Below are 18,457 nucleotides of genomic sequence, written 5' to 3'. Positions count from 1 at the left end.
CTAGGTTTGTGATACATCCATTGGGAATTAAGTCTTACTTGTTTTTCTTGCTTTTTAAGAGTAAGCTGTTTCATTTTTACTAGTACATTCTCATGCACTTTCAATTGCTAATTTCAGTTTATCCAAATGAAAATGAGATCAAAATATATACCTTGGGTTTTATGAAAGTTCTTTCAAAATGTTTTGGTCAGCCTTGTCAGTCAGATTACCCCAGATTTTGAACAGGCTTTGAAAAGTTCACCCGTGTCCTTGAGGCTAAAAGGTAAAATAAATAAAAGTTAAATCTGAGTTGTGGTTGCACTTTTATAAATGCATTTCTGTGCCCTCATCTTAGATCTTGTGAGGCAGGTGCCACACTAGGAGTGGCCACAGGATTGTGGAAATATCTCCTGTAATGAGTTTACATTGTAGAGATGTAAATTGTTAATCATTATGTATCTGTTAGATTTCTGTTCTATCTGAGGAATCTGAGAGCTTCTGCTTTGGAAATAACAGTAAAACCTGCAATAAGCATTAATGTTGTATTCATATCTTAAAAACCCTTTAAAAAAACCCCAAACCCCACTCTGATAGAAGAAATAACATTATCCTTTATTTATCATGAAAAAACCCCCTTGTAACCTCTGAAAATTCAAATCAGCTTTGAGAATCTCATTTTTTTGTGGTAGGAAAGGCAATGTTTTTTTATTTAGTACAGTTTTAAAAGTCTTATTTGGGAAAGCAGCAGGTAATATTAAAATACTGGGATTTTCTATTACTATTGTAATAGAAGCAAACAGTATTAGGTGATGTATAGATTGAGAAATTAGTTTTCTATGGTTTCTACATTTTGATTCTTTGAAAACCCTAGCTGTTTCTGTTGAGAGCAAAGGATTTATTGTATTTTATGGGCTCAAGTCTTATCTTGCTTCTCAGCACTATATAAGGTAAAGCATGTTTCAGAATTTTTCTCTCAATCTAAATAAACTAGATCAGCAATTTATGTACAGAAATATTATCTTTCTGGCAGTGCAGCAGGCCTTTAAGCTCTCTTCTTTCAAAGTTATTTTGCCACTAGTTAGATACAAACAGTAAATACAAATAGTAGAACCATTTGACAAAAATAATGTCAGAACTGTTAGTTGGTCAGAGTTTGGAGAAAACAAAATATTATTAAAAACAAACAGTTATATTAGTAGCCATATATTTGAAAATTTTCAGAAACACTTCCATAAAAATTTGTAACTTGTGCTCTGTGTGTGGCTTTGTATGCACAGTGTAAAACTGTGTAGGAAAATGTTGGATTTTGTTTGTATTGCTAGACCTGTACTTTTTAGTATGGAACTTATTTGTGTTTTATATCATCCTCATTTTCACTCATCCCTGAATGTTAGCAGGGATTTGATCATTGACCAAACATATGGATGCAGGAACCAAAACACTTGTGAACTACAAAGCTTACAAAAATTGGCTGCTGGTTCACTTTTTGAAGACTTTGATGTATTTAGAAACTAATAAGTTTGAGAACAATTCAGGTTAATTGTAGTCATCCTTAACAAACAGTCAAACTTGCAGTTATGTTCATCAGAAAACAAATAATATTTGCTAATAAAAATCCAGCTGTAGTGAACTTTTATCAGGCAAATTGCTTCCCAAATTAAACCTTTAATAATCCTTTATTATTAAATTGCACTTAAACAGTAGTGGATTTGGGTTATATTTCATGATTTTAATGTTCTGGGGTGAACACAGATTCTTTCTGCTCTTTTGGTACTTGTTACCAAATAACTGCTTTTTTAAATGAACGGAATCTTACTTTACATAAAAATTCATAGTCAAAATTGAGCCCTTGTGGTGTCTCCTCAGACTCAGTCAGGCATTTTGCCCCATATATCAAAATAAGTGCTTTGTTTTATTTGCCTGTATTTTTTTTTTTTTTTTTTAATTTGACTGGAGACCTTCCCTGGACAGACTAATCTAAGTGGTTGGGGTGAATGTTTTGAGGGGGAGCACATAAAGTTAAGATCTTAATAAGTAATCCCATGGATCAGAGAAGATATCAAGAAGAATTGTCTGAACAATATGTGACATGTTGAAGTCACTCTTTTCTTTAGAAGAATATTAATCTGTCAGCATAAAGTTTTGTACTGAGAAAGTTTCCTCTCAATATTTTGGACAGTCATCTTGGAAACTTGGTTGCTCAACACTAAACCTGGTTACTTCTGTGTAACTCTACCTTATTAAAGAACTGAGATGGTTTCCATAGCTTTCCAAATTCTTTCAGATCCTAATTGATAAACACATTAATATAATTCCTGCTAACCTTATAATGCTTCCCATTTTAAACTCTTTTGACTTGTAGTCTATTTTTTTTTTTTCATTCATTTTATTCTTTTTAATCCTGCTCTGGATAGCCCTTTTCAAGAAAACGGATGAAAGTTTTCTGATAGAATTGCCTCTGAGTTGAATTTGAGAAGATAAATTGGTCTGGGGGAAAAAAAAATCCTGGATAATTTTCTCAAAACTATTATTGGAGAAATGGCTTAGTCTTAATATCTTGACTTAGTTTTATTAAAAATCTATATTTTCCAGGAGTTTGAGATTAGTTTTTAAGAGGCATATGTTGGTTTGGCAGACATTTTTGCCCCACAAATGAAAGTAGACATATTTACAAAGAAATAGTGAACTGCCTTGCAAAAAAATGCTTGAATTCCAGTTTATTTACTGTCTAGCTATGAGGATTTCAAATAGCCATCAGACTCAGCAGGTGGTAAAGACAGTACATCAGACTAGGATTCAAAAGAAGAAAATATGAAGGCCAAGTGCAGCAGAAGTCATTCCTGTTCTGATAATTCAGGAGCCCATACAAAGACTTTTGAGAGATAGATTGATATTCCAGGCTTTGCAACCATGGTTGTTTAGTGGTTTTTTGTGATTAAATAAATTAATCCTTCCCTATTTGCCATTAGATTTTGACAGCTCTGTATGTGCTTTTTTATTTGTCAGATAGAATGGGTAAACAATTTTTGGCATGTATATTGTTTGCTAGGTACTCATTTTATTTATTGTGTGAGATATTTGTGTAGATAAATGGTAAGGTATTTGCCCATTTGGTTAACAGGACATTTTGAAAAGGAAAATAATGAACAAACAATAGAAAAATCATGGCTGGTACTGATCATCCAGTGTGTTCTCTTCCCAGTAGGAAGGCATGGATATTCATGTAAACATCAATTACTAAGTATACTAAGAATAACAAAATGGTGTCAGAATATTCAAGAGAAGACAAGAAGATGTTTGCAGTAAAATACTTATTTAATGGAAGAGGGAATGTGACATTTTTCCAGCCAGTGCTAAGTAGAACTAAACCTTCAGCTGCCTCGCATAAAGTTCCAAGTAAAGATATGGAGACGGGTCAGAAAACCAAACCAAAATTATTCAAAGAATGTCTTCTCCTAATTTCCAGATATATGTGAAGCTTTTTATGCAAGGTGCCTTCCCACATTCTAGGCAGGGAGAATGACTTGCCACGTTGTAGAATCATTGATTTATTTTATTTTTTCTGTGAACTCAAATCTTAGCTAAGACTGGATTGATCTAAGACAGTAAAGACTCATAGTTCTTGGCTTTCTGCCAGCACTCATGTTAAAACATTAATGGAATTAATGATAAATTTCTTGTACAAGTGTCCTTTTACATCTTGATTCACTAGACTGAGTGTAGGAAGTAAGCGTCAATGGCAAATACCAAAGTAACTATTTCAAAGAGCTGCCACAAGCCTTACATTTTTACAAATCACTTTTGACTTGAATTTTTGAGTCAGGGAAAGTGCTTTTCCTGCTGATGTATAACATGGCTATCTGCAAAAGCTGAAATAGTCTTTGTGTTCATGCAAAGTTTCTTGTACTGACTGCTAAAGGCCATAGAGATTGTGTAGGGTTATTTTTTTTTAAAGAGCTTTTCTATTATGTATTTTTATGTCTGTGAATACATGTTCCTTTGATGTTCCACAGATTTCATGAAGAATGCAAGACTAAGTAGAATATAAAAGCTATGTAGCTTTATTGTAGTTCGAATTCAATCATTGGTTTTTATGAAACCATTCACAAGAAAAACTGGTAATTATTTCCCCCCCCCTACATCATTGTTGCTTTCAGTGGCTAAATGTAAAAGGCATGACTTGGAAAACGAGGTTTTCCTTACTTTTTTATAATTGCAGTATTTATACAGCACAAGCAAATACATTTTTTCTATGTCTAGTCCTGCTCAGTGGGGATCACAGTGTTAAAATGCGTTTTGACACAAGAAATATAGATGGGAAGCTCATGCTGAATGAGGTAACATTACCTGTATAAACTTTGGCACCTTCTCATTGATATGCAAGTTTATTCTGCAATTCTGGAGCTGATGGTAAGGTTCTAATTAGTCTCTAGAGTATTCATGCGGACAATAGATTGCTCATTAGCTTATCAGCTTTCCATTAAACTAATTGGCTATTTCTCACATTGAATGTGGAAACTGAAGTGACACATTTTTATTTTTCTTCCAGATGTTGCAACTGCCTATCCAGATAAAAAGTCCATCTTAATGTATGTGACTTCACTCTTTCAAGCCCTGCCCCAGCAAGTCACCATGGAAGCCATCAGGGAGGTGGAGATGTTGCCACGGCACACAAGGATCACTAGAGAAGAGCACGTAGAAGTACATGAACAACATTTTTCACAAGAAGTGAGTTTCACTTTTCTGCTTTCATCTTGCTGCTCTAAAGTAGTTGTTTCCCTGCCTACCTTATGAATTTGATCTTAAATGGCCAGTGGAAGGCAAAAACCTCATGGGTATAATGGGAGAAGTCTCATCAACAGGCAAGCCAGATGTACTTCTCTGCATGTACTTTCATACTGGTTTTCATCTAACACCAGACTGTTTTAAAAATTACTCTTCAGCAAGTAAGTGCTTTGCACTTCAGTTGTCCAGCATTGTGCATTTTGATGATGGCAGGACACATAAAGAAAAAACAAATTTGGAGAGGCTTACATTTAAAAGCAGGTAGAAGCATATTTACCTTTTTAGAGAAGAGATGTTGACATTTATCCATAGTCATGATACATTTTTAATTTTTTTTTTTTTTATTTACAATGACTTGCATTTTAAAATAATCTCATCTCAGTTTACTGTTGTCCTCTCAAAAAACTCATGTAATAATTGGATTTTATTTATGATTTCAATGTCTGTTTTGTTTTTACTGAAACCATCAGACAGCCTCAGTTGAAGTGTTTAGTGCATTTTAGTCCCAGTTTACTTGTCTGAATTTAACCCGTATGGTTGGGTTAAATTCTCACTCTCTTTTAGAGTACTGAGCAGATAAATATTGGCTCTGTTTATTCAAGATGTGACAAAAGATCACTTGATTTTTGAGCCTCTGCTTGTAAATTATAAAAAAGCTTCACTTTACATTGGTATTCTGCTGGTGTGGAGTTCTGACAGTTTGTTGCTTTTCGAAAGGGTGTCAGATTAAATGAGAGGTTTCCTTAATACCATCCCATTTTGCCTTCTGAATACCAACACTGTCCTTGAAAAATGACCTTCCTGCTTCTTTTTCTTCAGTTGCTCTTGAAATCAGTACTTACTTCTACAATCCATGCTCCTACCCATGTATACACTCTAATTTATTCGTAGATCACAGTCAGTGTACCCCAGGGACCTTCACCTTCTCCTAAACCGCGGTTCAAAAGTTACGCGTACGCACAAGCCGTGTATGTCACAACCCCTGACCAAAAAAGGAGGCAGGTTCCTCCACAGGTCTGTCACTATTGTAATTTTTTGAGAGAGTTGTTTTGTTAAGCTCATGCTTGGATTGAAAGAGCTTGTGCATTTTGCTTTTACCTGATCTTATTGACCTGCTTTTTCCAGGACTTTTTTTCTGTCAAGTGTTGACTTTTTCCTGTGTATTTCTGCATGGCTGGCAGTAGCTGTTGTGCTGATTTTAGGGGATGATTAACATTCAAGCACTGCTCTTTCAGAATCATAAATTTCCTTCTTTGTTCAGTCTTTTTTTTTTAAATAGTACATGTATTGCCTTAAAGTATTGGAAGAACAAATCTAACATAAGCCATATTTGGCATCTATTATATGACAGCCTCAGGTTCAGTTATAGAAAAAAAAGAACCATTGGTTTTCTCTCTTTTTCTTGCCCTCCCTGTTAAAGAAAATAGTTAATGATGACATTTCCCAGAAGGTTACTGTAGCTGGAAAAAAAGGTGAAACAAGTATTAAATTTAACCCTGTATTATTAGATTACAACAGTTGGTAATTTTTATCACAAATGGCATCTTGCTGGTACTGAGGTTAAGGGGTTATATTTGATTTTTTTACTTATTTGTTTTATTTTATTTTTTACCTTTAAATAGCTGGGGTGTTTTAATAAAACTTGTTTCAAGAAATCCTTATAATGAGAATTTCAGTAGTTGAATTTTATAACTTTTGACAAGTATGAGACCCAAAGGTCATATTGTGTACTGCAATGTGATTTCCTTTCATTACTTCAGGGAGAAAAGATCTGTGTGTATGTGGTGCTACAGTTTGAGTTTGCCTCTAGGTACCTAATTCTAACATCTAAAAATCTATTGCAAAATTATACTTCTATTCAGCACTATTCAAATCTACTGTTCAAGTGACAGGTATTTTATTGAATAATGACTTCCTTTAAATACTCCAGGACAGAAAGCCTGTTCACACAAGCATGAGCCTGCCTACATTACTCTAACATCAAATGTGTTGCAGTGATGAGTCACACATCTTTGAAACAAGATGGTTAAAGCAATTGTAATTGTTTTGTTCTACTTAGACACTATACAGATATTTTAGAGTAATGAAAACTTATTATACAGCATAGATTTTTTTTTTTCCTCAGGTTACTTTTATTATGATCAGTTGCAGGTTTTGTCAGCACCTCCACCATCAAAAGTAATGTGTAAACTGAAATAAATGAAGTCATTTCTACCCAAAGCATGGTTGCTGAAATTTACTAAGATATAATTTGGCTATCCAGTCCTCATCTTGCATTCCAGTTTTCAGATCTTTTCTTTTTGAATTTGGAAGCTTCATCTACTACACTTTGATGCAAGAATTAATGCAATATATTATAATTCTACCAATGTGGCAGGAGCTGAACACTTAACCAGAATCTGAGCTAAATTATGCTACAGCCACAACAGATTTTAACAAATAGAAAGCATTTACTTAAGATTCCTTTGAGAAAACCACCAGGCGAATTCTCATTATAATCAAGATAAACCTGAGTTATATATATAGTAATTAATATCCCAAATCGATACATGGATTTCTTAGTGGTTATTTTTTTGCCTTCTTTGGCTGTGTATTTCTTAAAGAAGAGCTATTGTCTACCTTTTAAACTAAGTTTAAATTGCTGGTTAAATAGTGGCTCATAATTTTTTCTCCAGATACATAGGGCTGGTATAACTTAATCCCATCTATTTTAACTAAATAAAAAAATATTAATTCCTTTTCATTTGTTAGTAGCATTTCAATTTTCTACCAGCTATATTATGATTTTTGGATACCATTATAAATAATGCAGCTGCCTTAAGCTTTTCAGGAAAATCTAATTCTCTAGGGGATGGCAATAAAGAAATCAGGAGAAATTCAACTTGTTTTTTCTCTTGGATTTTGTAAAGTTTAATAAGGTGACTCTTATTTCCATCTAGCTACCAAAGAAAAATTTATTAGATTTAGTTGACTGTTGCCTGCCAGTTTCCATGGTATTTTTGGTTCTGTCATAGAAAAGCAATTTTCACAAAGTATTTTGGTCTTGTGTTAAAATCATTGAATCATTCTTTTTTTCTCAATCTCTGCAAAATTTCAGCTTATAGGACTTGAATATTATAATTTCCCCAAAACAGTCATGATTAAATAAGACCTCTTTTTAAAGATTTTGATCATGAGCCTTCAAATTTGACCAGATATGGCTTTTGATCCATGGCATGCATTTGCTTCATATGTCAGTTGTCAGAAATTGAAAGAGATATGAATTGTGATTCTCTGAGCTCCATATTGGCAAGAAGGAATAACATTTCCTTTCACACCATCATTTGTCAAAGTTCTTTCTCTTCTATCTTCTACACTTGTCTTTTCTTTTATGTCACATTTCACTTCATTTCTCTTTCCTCATCTTCACTCTTCCTAGTAGCTTCACAACTTGTCTGCCTTCAAATTCACCCTTCCTTTCTGAATTCTTACTCTGTCACTCAGGAGGGTACTTGCAAGACCTAATATTTCCATTGGGCAAATTGTGACCAGACAAGTTTGACTTTTTTTAACTGTGACATTTCTCAAATTCAAGGGCAATCATTGCTCTGCAAACCTGCTCTGCAAACTCAGTGCCTTCTTGTTCAGTCAGTGCTTCACCACTTCTGGTTGAACCAGTGAAACATTTTCAAATGCCAGAGGTAACATGAAAAGCAGTTTTTCTGCTAAAATTCAATAAAAGTTTTCCTCCTTTACCTTGTTTACTTAGGCAGTTTTCATAAACTCATGAAGATCTTGGGACAAGAATCTCCTTCTCAAACCTGAATCCTTGAATTTCCTGAATTAACACTAAAAAAGGTCCAACAGAAAATATTTATGTTTTCAGTTTTTATGACTATTTTTGGAAGGCAGTTAGTGCTTGCCAATTACAGAAGGCTTGCCTGAATTTGCAGGTCTGTATTTTGTCTTGTATGTGTTCCCTTTAATAAGGCTTCAGTTACAAATATCCAGCTTAACCTACAAATTAAAGTATCCTCAAGTAATTTTCTGAGACATTTCAAAATCCTAATTTAAAATTACTCATTGTCTTCTGTTTATATTTATGAAAGCACTGGGGTTTGTGTTATTGATTTATCTCACTGAACACCTGACCAAGAAGAATGCTTTGTTTACTTTCTATTTTGGTTTATCAGAGCAGTTCCTAGTATTGATCCCAGGCAAAACTCCTATCTCACTGCTTTCATTTTTACTTGTTCTACAGGTCTTTTAAATTACTTGGGAGTGGTGACTCTACCATTTCTCTAGGCAGACTGTTCTGGTGCTTGATAACCTTTAGAGCAACTGTTTCCCAATGTCCAGTCTGAAGCTCTCCTGGCACGACTTGAAGCCATTTCCTCCTCTTCTATCACTTGTTATGTGGGAGAAGAGGCCAACCTCCACCTTACTACAAACTCTCTCTTCAAACTGTTGTAGAAAGCAATAAGGCCCCCAAGTTTTCCCCCAAGCCTCCTTTTCTCCAGGCCAAACACCCCCAGCTCCCTCAGCTGCTCCTCATCAGACCTGTGCTCCAGACCCTTCCCCAGCTCTGCTGCCCTTCTCTGGACTCACTCCAGCCCCTCAATGCCTTTCCTGTAGTGAGGGCCCAAAACTGGACACAGGATTTGAGGTGTGCCCTCACCAGTGCCGAGTACAGGGGACAATCCCTGCCCTGGTTCTGCTGCCATGCTATTGCTGATCCAGGCCAGGTGCCTTTGGCCTTCCTGGCCCCCTGGGCACACCTGGATCATGTCCAGCTGCTGTTGACCAACATTCCCAGGTCCTTTTCTTCTAGGAAGATTTCCAGCCACTCTTTCCCAAGCCTCACAACTTCCCCAGGGTTGTTGTGACCCAGGTGCAGAACTTGCCACTTTGGCCTGTTAAACCTCATGCAACTGGCCATCAGTCAGCCTGTCCAGATCCCTCTGCAAGGCTTTCCACTCTCCAGCAGATCATTATGCCAACCCAACTCGGTGTCACCTGCAAAATGAGTGAGGGCAACCTCTAATCCTATTGAAAAAACAGTGCTGAAAATATAAGCATTGAAAAAAATGGGGATCAACAAAATCTGTGAGTTTTTTGACACTGGTACATCTGTAAATAAGCTTCTGATAGGTCCTGTAAGACAGGTGAGCCTCTGAGTTTGGCTGCCTTAAATTATCTATTCAAAATCAAGCCCATTGATCTCTATGATTGTTGATTGTTGCTCTTTTAGCAGGAGTAGTGTTTTGTTCATTCCACATTGTACGAAAAACAGTTTGTGTGTAGGATTACTGTTTAACCTTTAAACTGACAAGTTTCAGTGTATTTCAATTGAAATTATTTGACATGAAGCAGTGGTAACTAGGGACTGTATTTGCTGGCACATGATGATGTGAGTTGGGTTCTAAGAATTAGGGGCTTCACCTCAGGCTTCAACCTTGTCATTATTAGTTTGTGAGAATTTCCTAACCATCAGGACATTACTTGTGTTTTACAGAAGTATTGTAATGGAGTTTTCTTGGGTTTTAATGTGAATTTTACCCAGTTTCTCTATGGCACTTTGTCAGTCAGTTCATAACTATAATAATTAACTCGAGAAGTCTTTAAAAGCTCCTTATAAAATTAAGTTGAATTTATTCCCACAGCACAGAATCCTTCTGGCAGTCTTGCCCTTGAGAATGGTGGTTTTCTAGACCCTTAATTTGCCTCACTCTTGGTCTCCTGCCAACAATTTAACTTCTTTAAAACTGCTGTGAGACCTCCTTTCTGGGACTCTTCAGGATTCATCTGTGCCACAGAACTTAGTGGTGCAGCATCACAGGACTGCTTTATTGCTCTCCTTTGTACTAAACCAGATATTTCTTTTACTTAGAGGCTGTGATCTAAATACTGTCCTGTTTACCTTATGGTATAGTCCTCTTTTGGAGAGTCATCAGAGGACAGTTAAATACAGCCAAATAGAAGTTTAGTTCCAACTTTTTGGTAGTATTTCTAATGTAAGATGCTTATCACAGAAAATATCCCGTTGTGTCAGCATTTGGAGGGATTTATGGCATAACTTAAAGTAGAATTCAGGAAACTTCAGAAATACTGAATTATCTGCACATTTAGTCATTGGATCATTATTGATATAATTTGGGCAATGAGTATAATAGTCCCAGGTGTTAGCCTAGGTATTCTTATTTAAATAGGAACTTTCAGAAAGCTAGGAACTGTTCCTGTAGAGCTAAGTAAAACCCCTAGGGTTTAGGCTAGGCATAATCTAATAGAAAACTTTGCCATCAGAGGTCAGAAAATGGAAAAACAGAGATGGAAAAATCAAGCTAAGTGCAACTCTTCTGGATTTCTTAGGGAGCTCTCCTGGATGCCATGTGTTCAAAGAACAGTTTGAAAAATGATGAAGCAGACATTTTCAAGTGTGTTTATATATGTTTTATAGTTTCAATAACAGTCTGAAAAATAGATGGCTTCTTGTCTGAGCCTGGAGGTCTGTCAAGATGACAGTTGTTTCCTGTCACTGCTTTGTGTGTAGCCACCAGCAGCAGTTCTAACTCATTTCGTGTGTGTGGTTTGTTTTTGTTTGGTTTGGTTTTTTGTTTTGTCTTGCTTGAAGGTTTATTGTAGATTTTTTTTTTTCAAAAGGTTTTGTTGTCAAAAATGTTAGTAGTCTTATGGGTAAAGTGATAACTTGTAGTGGTTCTAGTTTCCAATATATCAGAGCTTTTATTAATCTGCTTTGTTTCACACACTCATTCATTTGGTTTGCCCCAGGGCTGAGCTCATGAGGTCCCAACTTCCCTGCTGGGGCAGAGAGGTTGCTGCTGGTCCAGCTGTCAGGTTGAGCTCTGCCACTGCTTTGCATTTAGAGATGTTGGACATCACTGCCCAAAATTCTTAGGCATTTCCTGCTACTTGTCTCCACACATCTGTCTTTTGACCAGCAGCAGCACAGGAGGAAATGCTATGAAGCTGCATCAGGGGGAGTTCAGAGTGGACATAAAGACAGGGCTCTTCACTGAGAGGATGGCCAGTGACATGGTCATAGCACCAAGCCTGTAAGGGTTCAAGCAGAGTCTGGATATTGCTCTCAGTCATATAATTTAGGTTTATTAAGCCCTGTGGGGGGCAGGGAGATGGAACCAATCCATCCTGATTTGAGATAGTCTATAATTCTCTGATCTACATGATCTTTCTTCTAGTCAGCATCTTTTCCACCTTATTTCCAAATCCCATTCTCTTTCCTGACACAAATTCTTTTCAGGATGCTTCTTTTTGTCAGCAGGTGATCTTTGAATAGCCATGAGACTGCAGCTTTCCCAGTCTAAACAGTCTCTGGGCAGAAACACAACTCATGATGAGCCTCACCAGGAGTGCTTCTGTCTTCTGCCTTTTCAGTAATGGCAGGATTTAGAGCATGCTAAACCATGTCTAGACCATTTGTTAGCAAAACTTACAACCAGTCCCAGCTGCTTGTAGCTGGCAAGTGGCAGGAATCAGCCCAGGAGCTCAGAAGTGCATTTCAGGCTTTCAGCTGCCTCTGCTCCGAACATCTTTGCACAGTTCTCTAATCTCTGTACAAATTCCTGTTCACATTCACCAGTGAAGGTGGGCGTTTTCCCACCTCTAATGGTAATGACAATTCTTTATTTTGTCATAAAAATCATTTACTTTTGACTTTTCTATCCCTTTTTAACGTTTGCTTTTAACTGACCTTAAAAAACATATGAGAGAAACCTTTATTTTTATGTAAGACTTTATCAACTATAATTTTTTCCTTAAAATAGCTGTAAAGCTTGTTTAACAAGGGACACTGGAAAAGTAACATAGAATTTCCCATGTGATCTGTTAGTGTATTCCTTACTGACTGATGAGAAAGCGTAACATGTTTTTCATAAAGTTAAAATTCCTAGATAAAATATATCTGCTGTATATTCAGATTGAATCCAGCAACTGAATGAATTGATAATGTCATAGTCATGAGTTTAGCTATAACTAGTTGAAAATACTTAAGGAAAAACCCATTTTCTAATAGTTATACTTGATTTGCATTAAAGTGGAAGGTTTCTTTAATATTTTTTTCCTATTAGAAACATGGAAATGTTATACCAGTCATTTCCTGATTACATTATTGGTGAATGTGTTTTTGAACAAGCAACTGTACATACTATCAGGAACACAATTTTACCTAAACTGTTTTTTCTTACAGGGTATCTTTAGGTGTTTTTAACTAGCTTCAGTGCTACTTTACGTTTCATCTGTTTTGTTTTGGCTTTGTTTTTTTTTTGAAAAGCACACTTAACAAGTGTTTCTTAATTTCAAATTTGAATAGTGATACAGCTGTTACTTTTTTAGAAAAGTCTGTTTTCAAAGTTCGAACCTGTACTGAAAATCTGGTCTTGCTAAATTTAAAACTTTGTTAATATGAGTGAGAGGATTCGCTTAATTTCACTGAACTTTGCAGTTTCAAGTGTTTTTGCCTCTCATTTTTAAAAGAATTCTCTTTTCTATGGTTTTTAAATAGCTTAATGATCAAGGCCCACAATAAGATATATAGGATGTATAGCATTTAAAAATATTCTTTTAAGTACTTTTGTGCCACTTAGTCTCTTGAGCATAAAGTTCATGTGTAAGGTTTATTAAAGATGGATGTAGATACAGCAAATAAGGACACAGATTCATTTACTGTGAACATTTTATCTTTTTTATATCCATAATGTGTAAAATAGTAAATTAGTGAATTTGAATCCCCCTTGTGGCCTGTAGAGTTTAGGCAACAGTGCAGAATGGCTTGTTTCAGCAGTGGATTTGATGCAAAGGAAGGGCTAGGTAAAACATGGTAGAAAATGTTAATGAAAATCCTTACTGGCAAACAGACTGGTGTTCATGTTTTCCTAATCTGAGGAGTGAAATTGAAGTAATTTGAGGATTTGTACAATTTGAAGTACTTAGGCATACCCATTTCAAACACTTAAAAACGGCGTTTCACTTAAAGCACGCAAAAAAAAGTAAATTTAGTCTGAGATTCAGAAAGAAAGCAATTAACTCTTTGCACTCTTTCATTACACATATGAAAACCTCTGAAATGCAAAATATATATATATATAGAACTCATATCTTTTGAAAAACTTCTCAAATCAACAGGAAAGTTTAAGACATAAAAGCAATTTAAACTAATTTTTTAGAGACAAAATTATAGCATCATTACAAACAGCATTATTGTTAAAATTTTGCTCATCTCTGCATAGCATGTGAACTTCTCAATAGTATGAAGTCTTGCTTCATCATTTTAGATAGCATAACTTTATTTTAAAACTTAGTTTATTAAGATTTTTTCTTACTTAATAATTTATCTAGATTTGACATTAGTAAAGTTAAAAAGAAATCAAAGATGAGATTGTCTGGTTATATTCTAATCTAATAATTTTTTCGTGTGTCCTGTTGAGAATTATTAACATCATGAGAAAAAACCCCAAACCCCCAATTCCAAAGAAATCCTGTAATATTGATGCTGCAGCAGCAGTGCATTTTATTCCTTTACTCAGGAATAGGAGAGAAAGTTTAGTTTAGAACCTCCTTGTTCTCAATGCCTTTGTTGGCTGTCATCAATGGGTGCCCCAACAGTTCATCCTTTCTCTGTCTGACTTTCTGTGCAGTGTGACAGGATACACTCACTTTAACATGCAATGGCTTTCAGAGAATTACCTGCAGCATTGGTTAAACATTGATGAATATTATGAAACATTAAGGGGTTTATTTTCCAATTAAAAGTCATTGAGTTTTAATTACAATACTTCTAAATTTCCTGTTCTGTCTTACACCATCCCATGACTGAATTCTATACAGATAAAATAAAACCAATGAGTGTTTTTAATTAAGATAGCTTTAAAAAAATCTGTGCAGGATATTTTTGTGCCCTTAAAATACCTGTGCCCAAGTGTAGCTGTAACTTTGAGGAAATAGCTTTGTGTTTTACTCCTGTAGAAAGTGTTAAGACCTCTGTGGAGAAAACTCTTGTGCCCCCCCAGGTGCATGTAATACTCTTTATTGTAAAATCTAACATATTTTTGGTGTGTTAGAAATGGATTTATTGATTTTGAGAAGTGAAGGGACAATTAATACCCCATTCCCATGCAGAGCCAATGAAACTTTCTGTTTCTGGAATGGCCAGAACATTGCTCTGTAGGATAGTGGGTAACCATTTTTCCTTCTGCCTGTTGTATTTAACCATATCATTAGAGGTGTCTGTTTTCAGGGTCTGTAGGAATGCTGTGGTTTTTTGTTAGTTCACGTTTGTATGGCAGGGAGATCTGCATGTTTGCCTGAAGCAGTGGCCTTTGGAAGGGCAGATTGCTGAGCTCTACTGATCATGAAAGTCCAGATATCTTTCTTTCCCTCAATGACTTTGATACAATAGAAGCTGTGCTTTGTAATGCTTGTGTAGAAGACTCTCCCTCTAAAATACTTCAAAGTGTATTTTTTAGTTTTAGTCTGCATGTACAGATTTTAGATCCAAGTATAGAAAAGAAAATATTCTTAGATTTTACATGTTTATTTCCTACAGTAAAGATATCTGTCTCAATATACTGTTGTATTAAATAATTTTGCTTTATATTTTTCTAACATTTATATTTATTTTAATCGATAATATTAATACAGATATGTTAGACTGTGGTAATCAGTGGGCTAAGGGAAAAAGGGGAATAAACAATACCTTTTATAAAAAAAATAGATTTGGGGTGGAGGGTAACATACAATTTTTTAGATGTTGAAAATTCATTTAAAAATTCCAGTCACGAAAGAATAATAGCACATAGCAAAACTAAGGACTTCAAAAATATAAAAATTGTATGGAGCAACATGGTGTTTGTACAGAAGGCATTTATTTTGTTAGAACTTGATTAAGGTGTAGCAAAGAAATAGTAGATATATTTTGATGTTCTAAATAAGTCTTAAAAATTAAAAAGGAAATTTTAGGTGTTGGACAGTGATGTCATTAGAGCAGAAACAGTAGTTTAAGTAAACTGTGGGTGACGTAGTGAGGCATCAATCTTTTAAAAACAGATATATGTTTTAATGAGTACAAAATGGAATTTTCCCCCCAAAAAATCAAAGTGATTACTTGAAAACAGTAGCAATTTCTTATGGAAGTAGTTATAAGAACTTTTTGCAAGTAATTTGGAAAGTTAAAAAAAAAATACATATTATTTGTACATTGTCTCTATAATGGCAATTTAGAAGCTTGTAACTCCCTGGTTCATGCCCACCTCTTTAGTAATTGGATCTGACTACTTCTGAGTATTCTCACTTATTCATTCTCCACTGATTTGTGCTCAGAAATTTCTTGACCTGGAGATGACATCTTATTTAAAAGTCCTCAGTGGATTTTTGTCCTGGTCTTCTCAGTTACTGCTCTCTGTAAGCATTTAAAAACTTTTTTTATAAAGCTTTCAGTATTCCAGAGGACTTCTTCATAGTTCCCATTCTTATCTTTTGGAAGTATTTTAGTGTTTTCTATATTAATACCCAATTTATAAACCTGAAGCTCTGCATTCAGAAGAGGAGAAAAACCCCATTGTGAGATGACTTGTTATAATTTTGACTGATTCACAGCTTTTGATTTATTATTCAGAGCATGTAGCTACAAGAAAGGTAGTTACACTACAAAATTATTTAAAAAAACCCAAATATTAAATTACTTGATCATTTTATGTAACAGCCTTTTGGTTGGCTTTTAATTTTAAATTGAAAATATATTCACTGCAGTGGTTTCCATTGAAGAAGGAAAACCTCTTTAATAGAAACTAAAACACATTTTGGGAGAGTTTAAATATAAAATGGATAAACTGCATAAGAGCCATGAATGGGATATTCAGCTTATTCAAGCAAATTTCACTACTGAGATTTTAGTTGACATTGCAAAACAACCTATTTTATTAATTCCTTCCAACTCTAATAGCACAATTCAACACATATTGTTGAATACTCTGAAATCTCCAGGACCTCAACTTCAGCTTCACAGAAACTGTAGAGTATATCCACTAATTGGCTCTTGCCTCAGAATCTTTATTTCTCAAAATAAAAAATTATCTTAGAGATGTATCTTGTTGAAGTTAATTGCTGAGGCTGTGGATGCTTTTGAAGGCATTTTGATATTGCACTATGTGAAAATATAAAAAGAGTTTTGAAGTTAAATATTTTTATTGAGAAATTGGGAAGGTCTTTCGTGCTATGGGATAACAAAGATTTTGCTGACAGCAATAGCAGAGAGAGAATAGGGAGAAAGAAAAGGAAGAAATAACAACTAAATGGGATGCTGAAAAGAAAAAGCTGCTTTTTCTTCCAGAATGATAGAACCACATTTATACAATTTCACAGGTTTTTTGAACTGTAAGGCTGTAGAATTCACTATAAAATATATGTGAAAAAAACAAACAAACAAAAAAAAACCCTAGATTTTTTTTTTCCCCCACTTTTTGCTTTTGGCCTGCATTTCTGTAATCTTAATCTTGAAATCTCCATTTGTATTTTAGCAGGATACCTTTTGATATTAGTTTCTTGATTTCTCTGTTGCCAGAGAGAAATGGGGTGCAGTCTATATTTCTATCTCAATCTCTGGAGAACACGCTAAAAAAAAATTCAGTACATTTTTGGAAAATCCATTTGCATTTCTCTTAGCTAAGAAATAATTCACCACTTTCCATTCAGTTTTCCTGTTTATATGTTTAATAGTTTTTCTCCACTTGGAGGTTTTGAGAATACAATTTAGAACATAGAACATTTCATAGAATGGTTTAAGTTAGAAGTGGTGTTCAAGATCTTTAAAGACCTTTAGAATGTCTTTATCAGAGCATACTCCTTCAAAGTGGATGCTACTTTAGTCATTACAACATTGAGAATTTGCCTTTTAAAAATTAAAATTAAATAAGCATGGCCAATGTCTATTCAATCTTGTGCATTTTTCATGCTACTGAATTATTCTGTGGCTATAATTCAAATTTTAAAGTGGTCTCATCATCATTAGTGGATAAAATTACCTTTTCCATTTTTGTTTGGGTGTATGTGACAGCACAAAACACTCTGGGAATTTCTCAAATAAGCTGAATGTGATGATCTGGAGCTTCGTTGTTGGTAGCACTGCTGGGAAAAGGTCCCAGCCTTCCTGACCTGTAGGATTTTATCAGGACCCAGTTACTATTCACTCTTGGAGAGTTCTGAGAAGAATCATTAGTTAATACTGAAAACTTATCCTGAGGTGAAAATTTCACCTTTCTTTATGTAGAGTAGAATCTTATTTATGTATTATGTAGAGGCCAAATGATCTCACAGTCTACTGTGTGACATGACAGAGCCTGAAATATACTTCCCTTTAAAATGTGCCCAGGTCTTTCATCGGGAAAGGGAAGGTTTGAAGAATGGTGGTTGGACAAGCCCTTTCAACAGGAAGAAATCATAATTTTATTGTAGGTTTATGGTGAAAGTAATTCCATTCAGTCACAGTCAGTGAGTGAATGGTCAGAGCCATGGTTCTTAATAGCTTGAATAGGAAGTGCTTTCCTTAGAGAGGCAAATGCTGATGTCTTGAAATCAGCAATGCTACAAACAGAAATACATTTTATGAGCAGCAAAACTCAACAAAATTAAAATCCTTAAATAAACATGGGCTGAAAATTTTCCCTGGAGACTTTATAAAAGCAGT

The 18,457-nt window shown here is 35.0% G+C and overlaps 1 protein-coding gene across 7 annotated transcripts in view; it reads left to right on the top strand.

Moving 5' to 3' along the window:
* DMD (dystrophin) overlaps positions 1 to 18,457 on the top strand; it is a 979,946-nt gene that overhangs the window by 246,435 nt on the left and 715,054 nt on the right. For 6 of the 7 annotated variants that reach the window (XM_059839939.1, XM_059839938.1, XM_059839940.1 and 3 more), the window contains exons 8-9: positions 4,529 to 4,707; positions 5,656 to 5,778. In XM_059839939.1, coding sequence (XP_059695922.1) covers positions 4,529 to 4,707; positions 5,656 to 5,778 — 302 coding nt within the window. The remainder of the gene's footprint in view (positions 1 to 4,528; positions 4,708 to 5,655; positions 5,779 to 18,457) is intronic. The other variant, XM_059839941.1, reaches the window with a different exon arrangement.

This window comes from Haemorhous mexicanus, chromosome 2 (assembly GCF_027477595.1).
Source record: "Haemorhous mexicanus isolate bHaeMex1 chromosome 2, bHaeMex1.pri, whole genome shotgun sequence".
Lineage (NCBI taxonomy): Eukaryota > Metazoa > Chordata > Aves > Passeriformes > Fringillidae > Haemorhous > Haemorhous mexicanus.
This window is presented reverse-complemented; position numbering and strand designations above follow the sequence as displayed.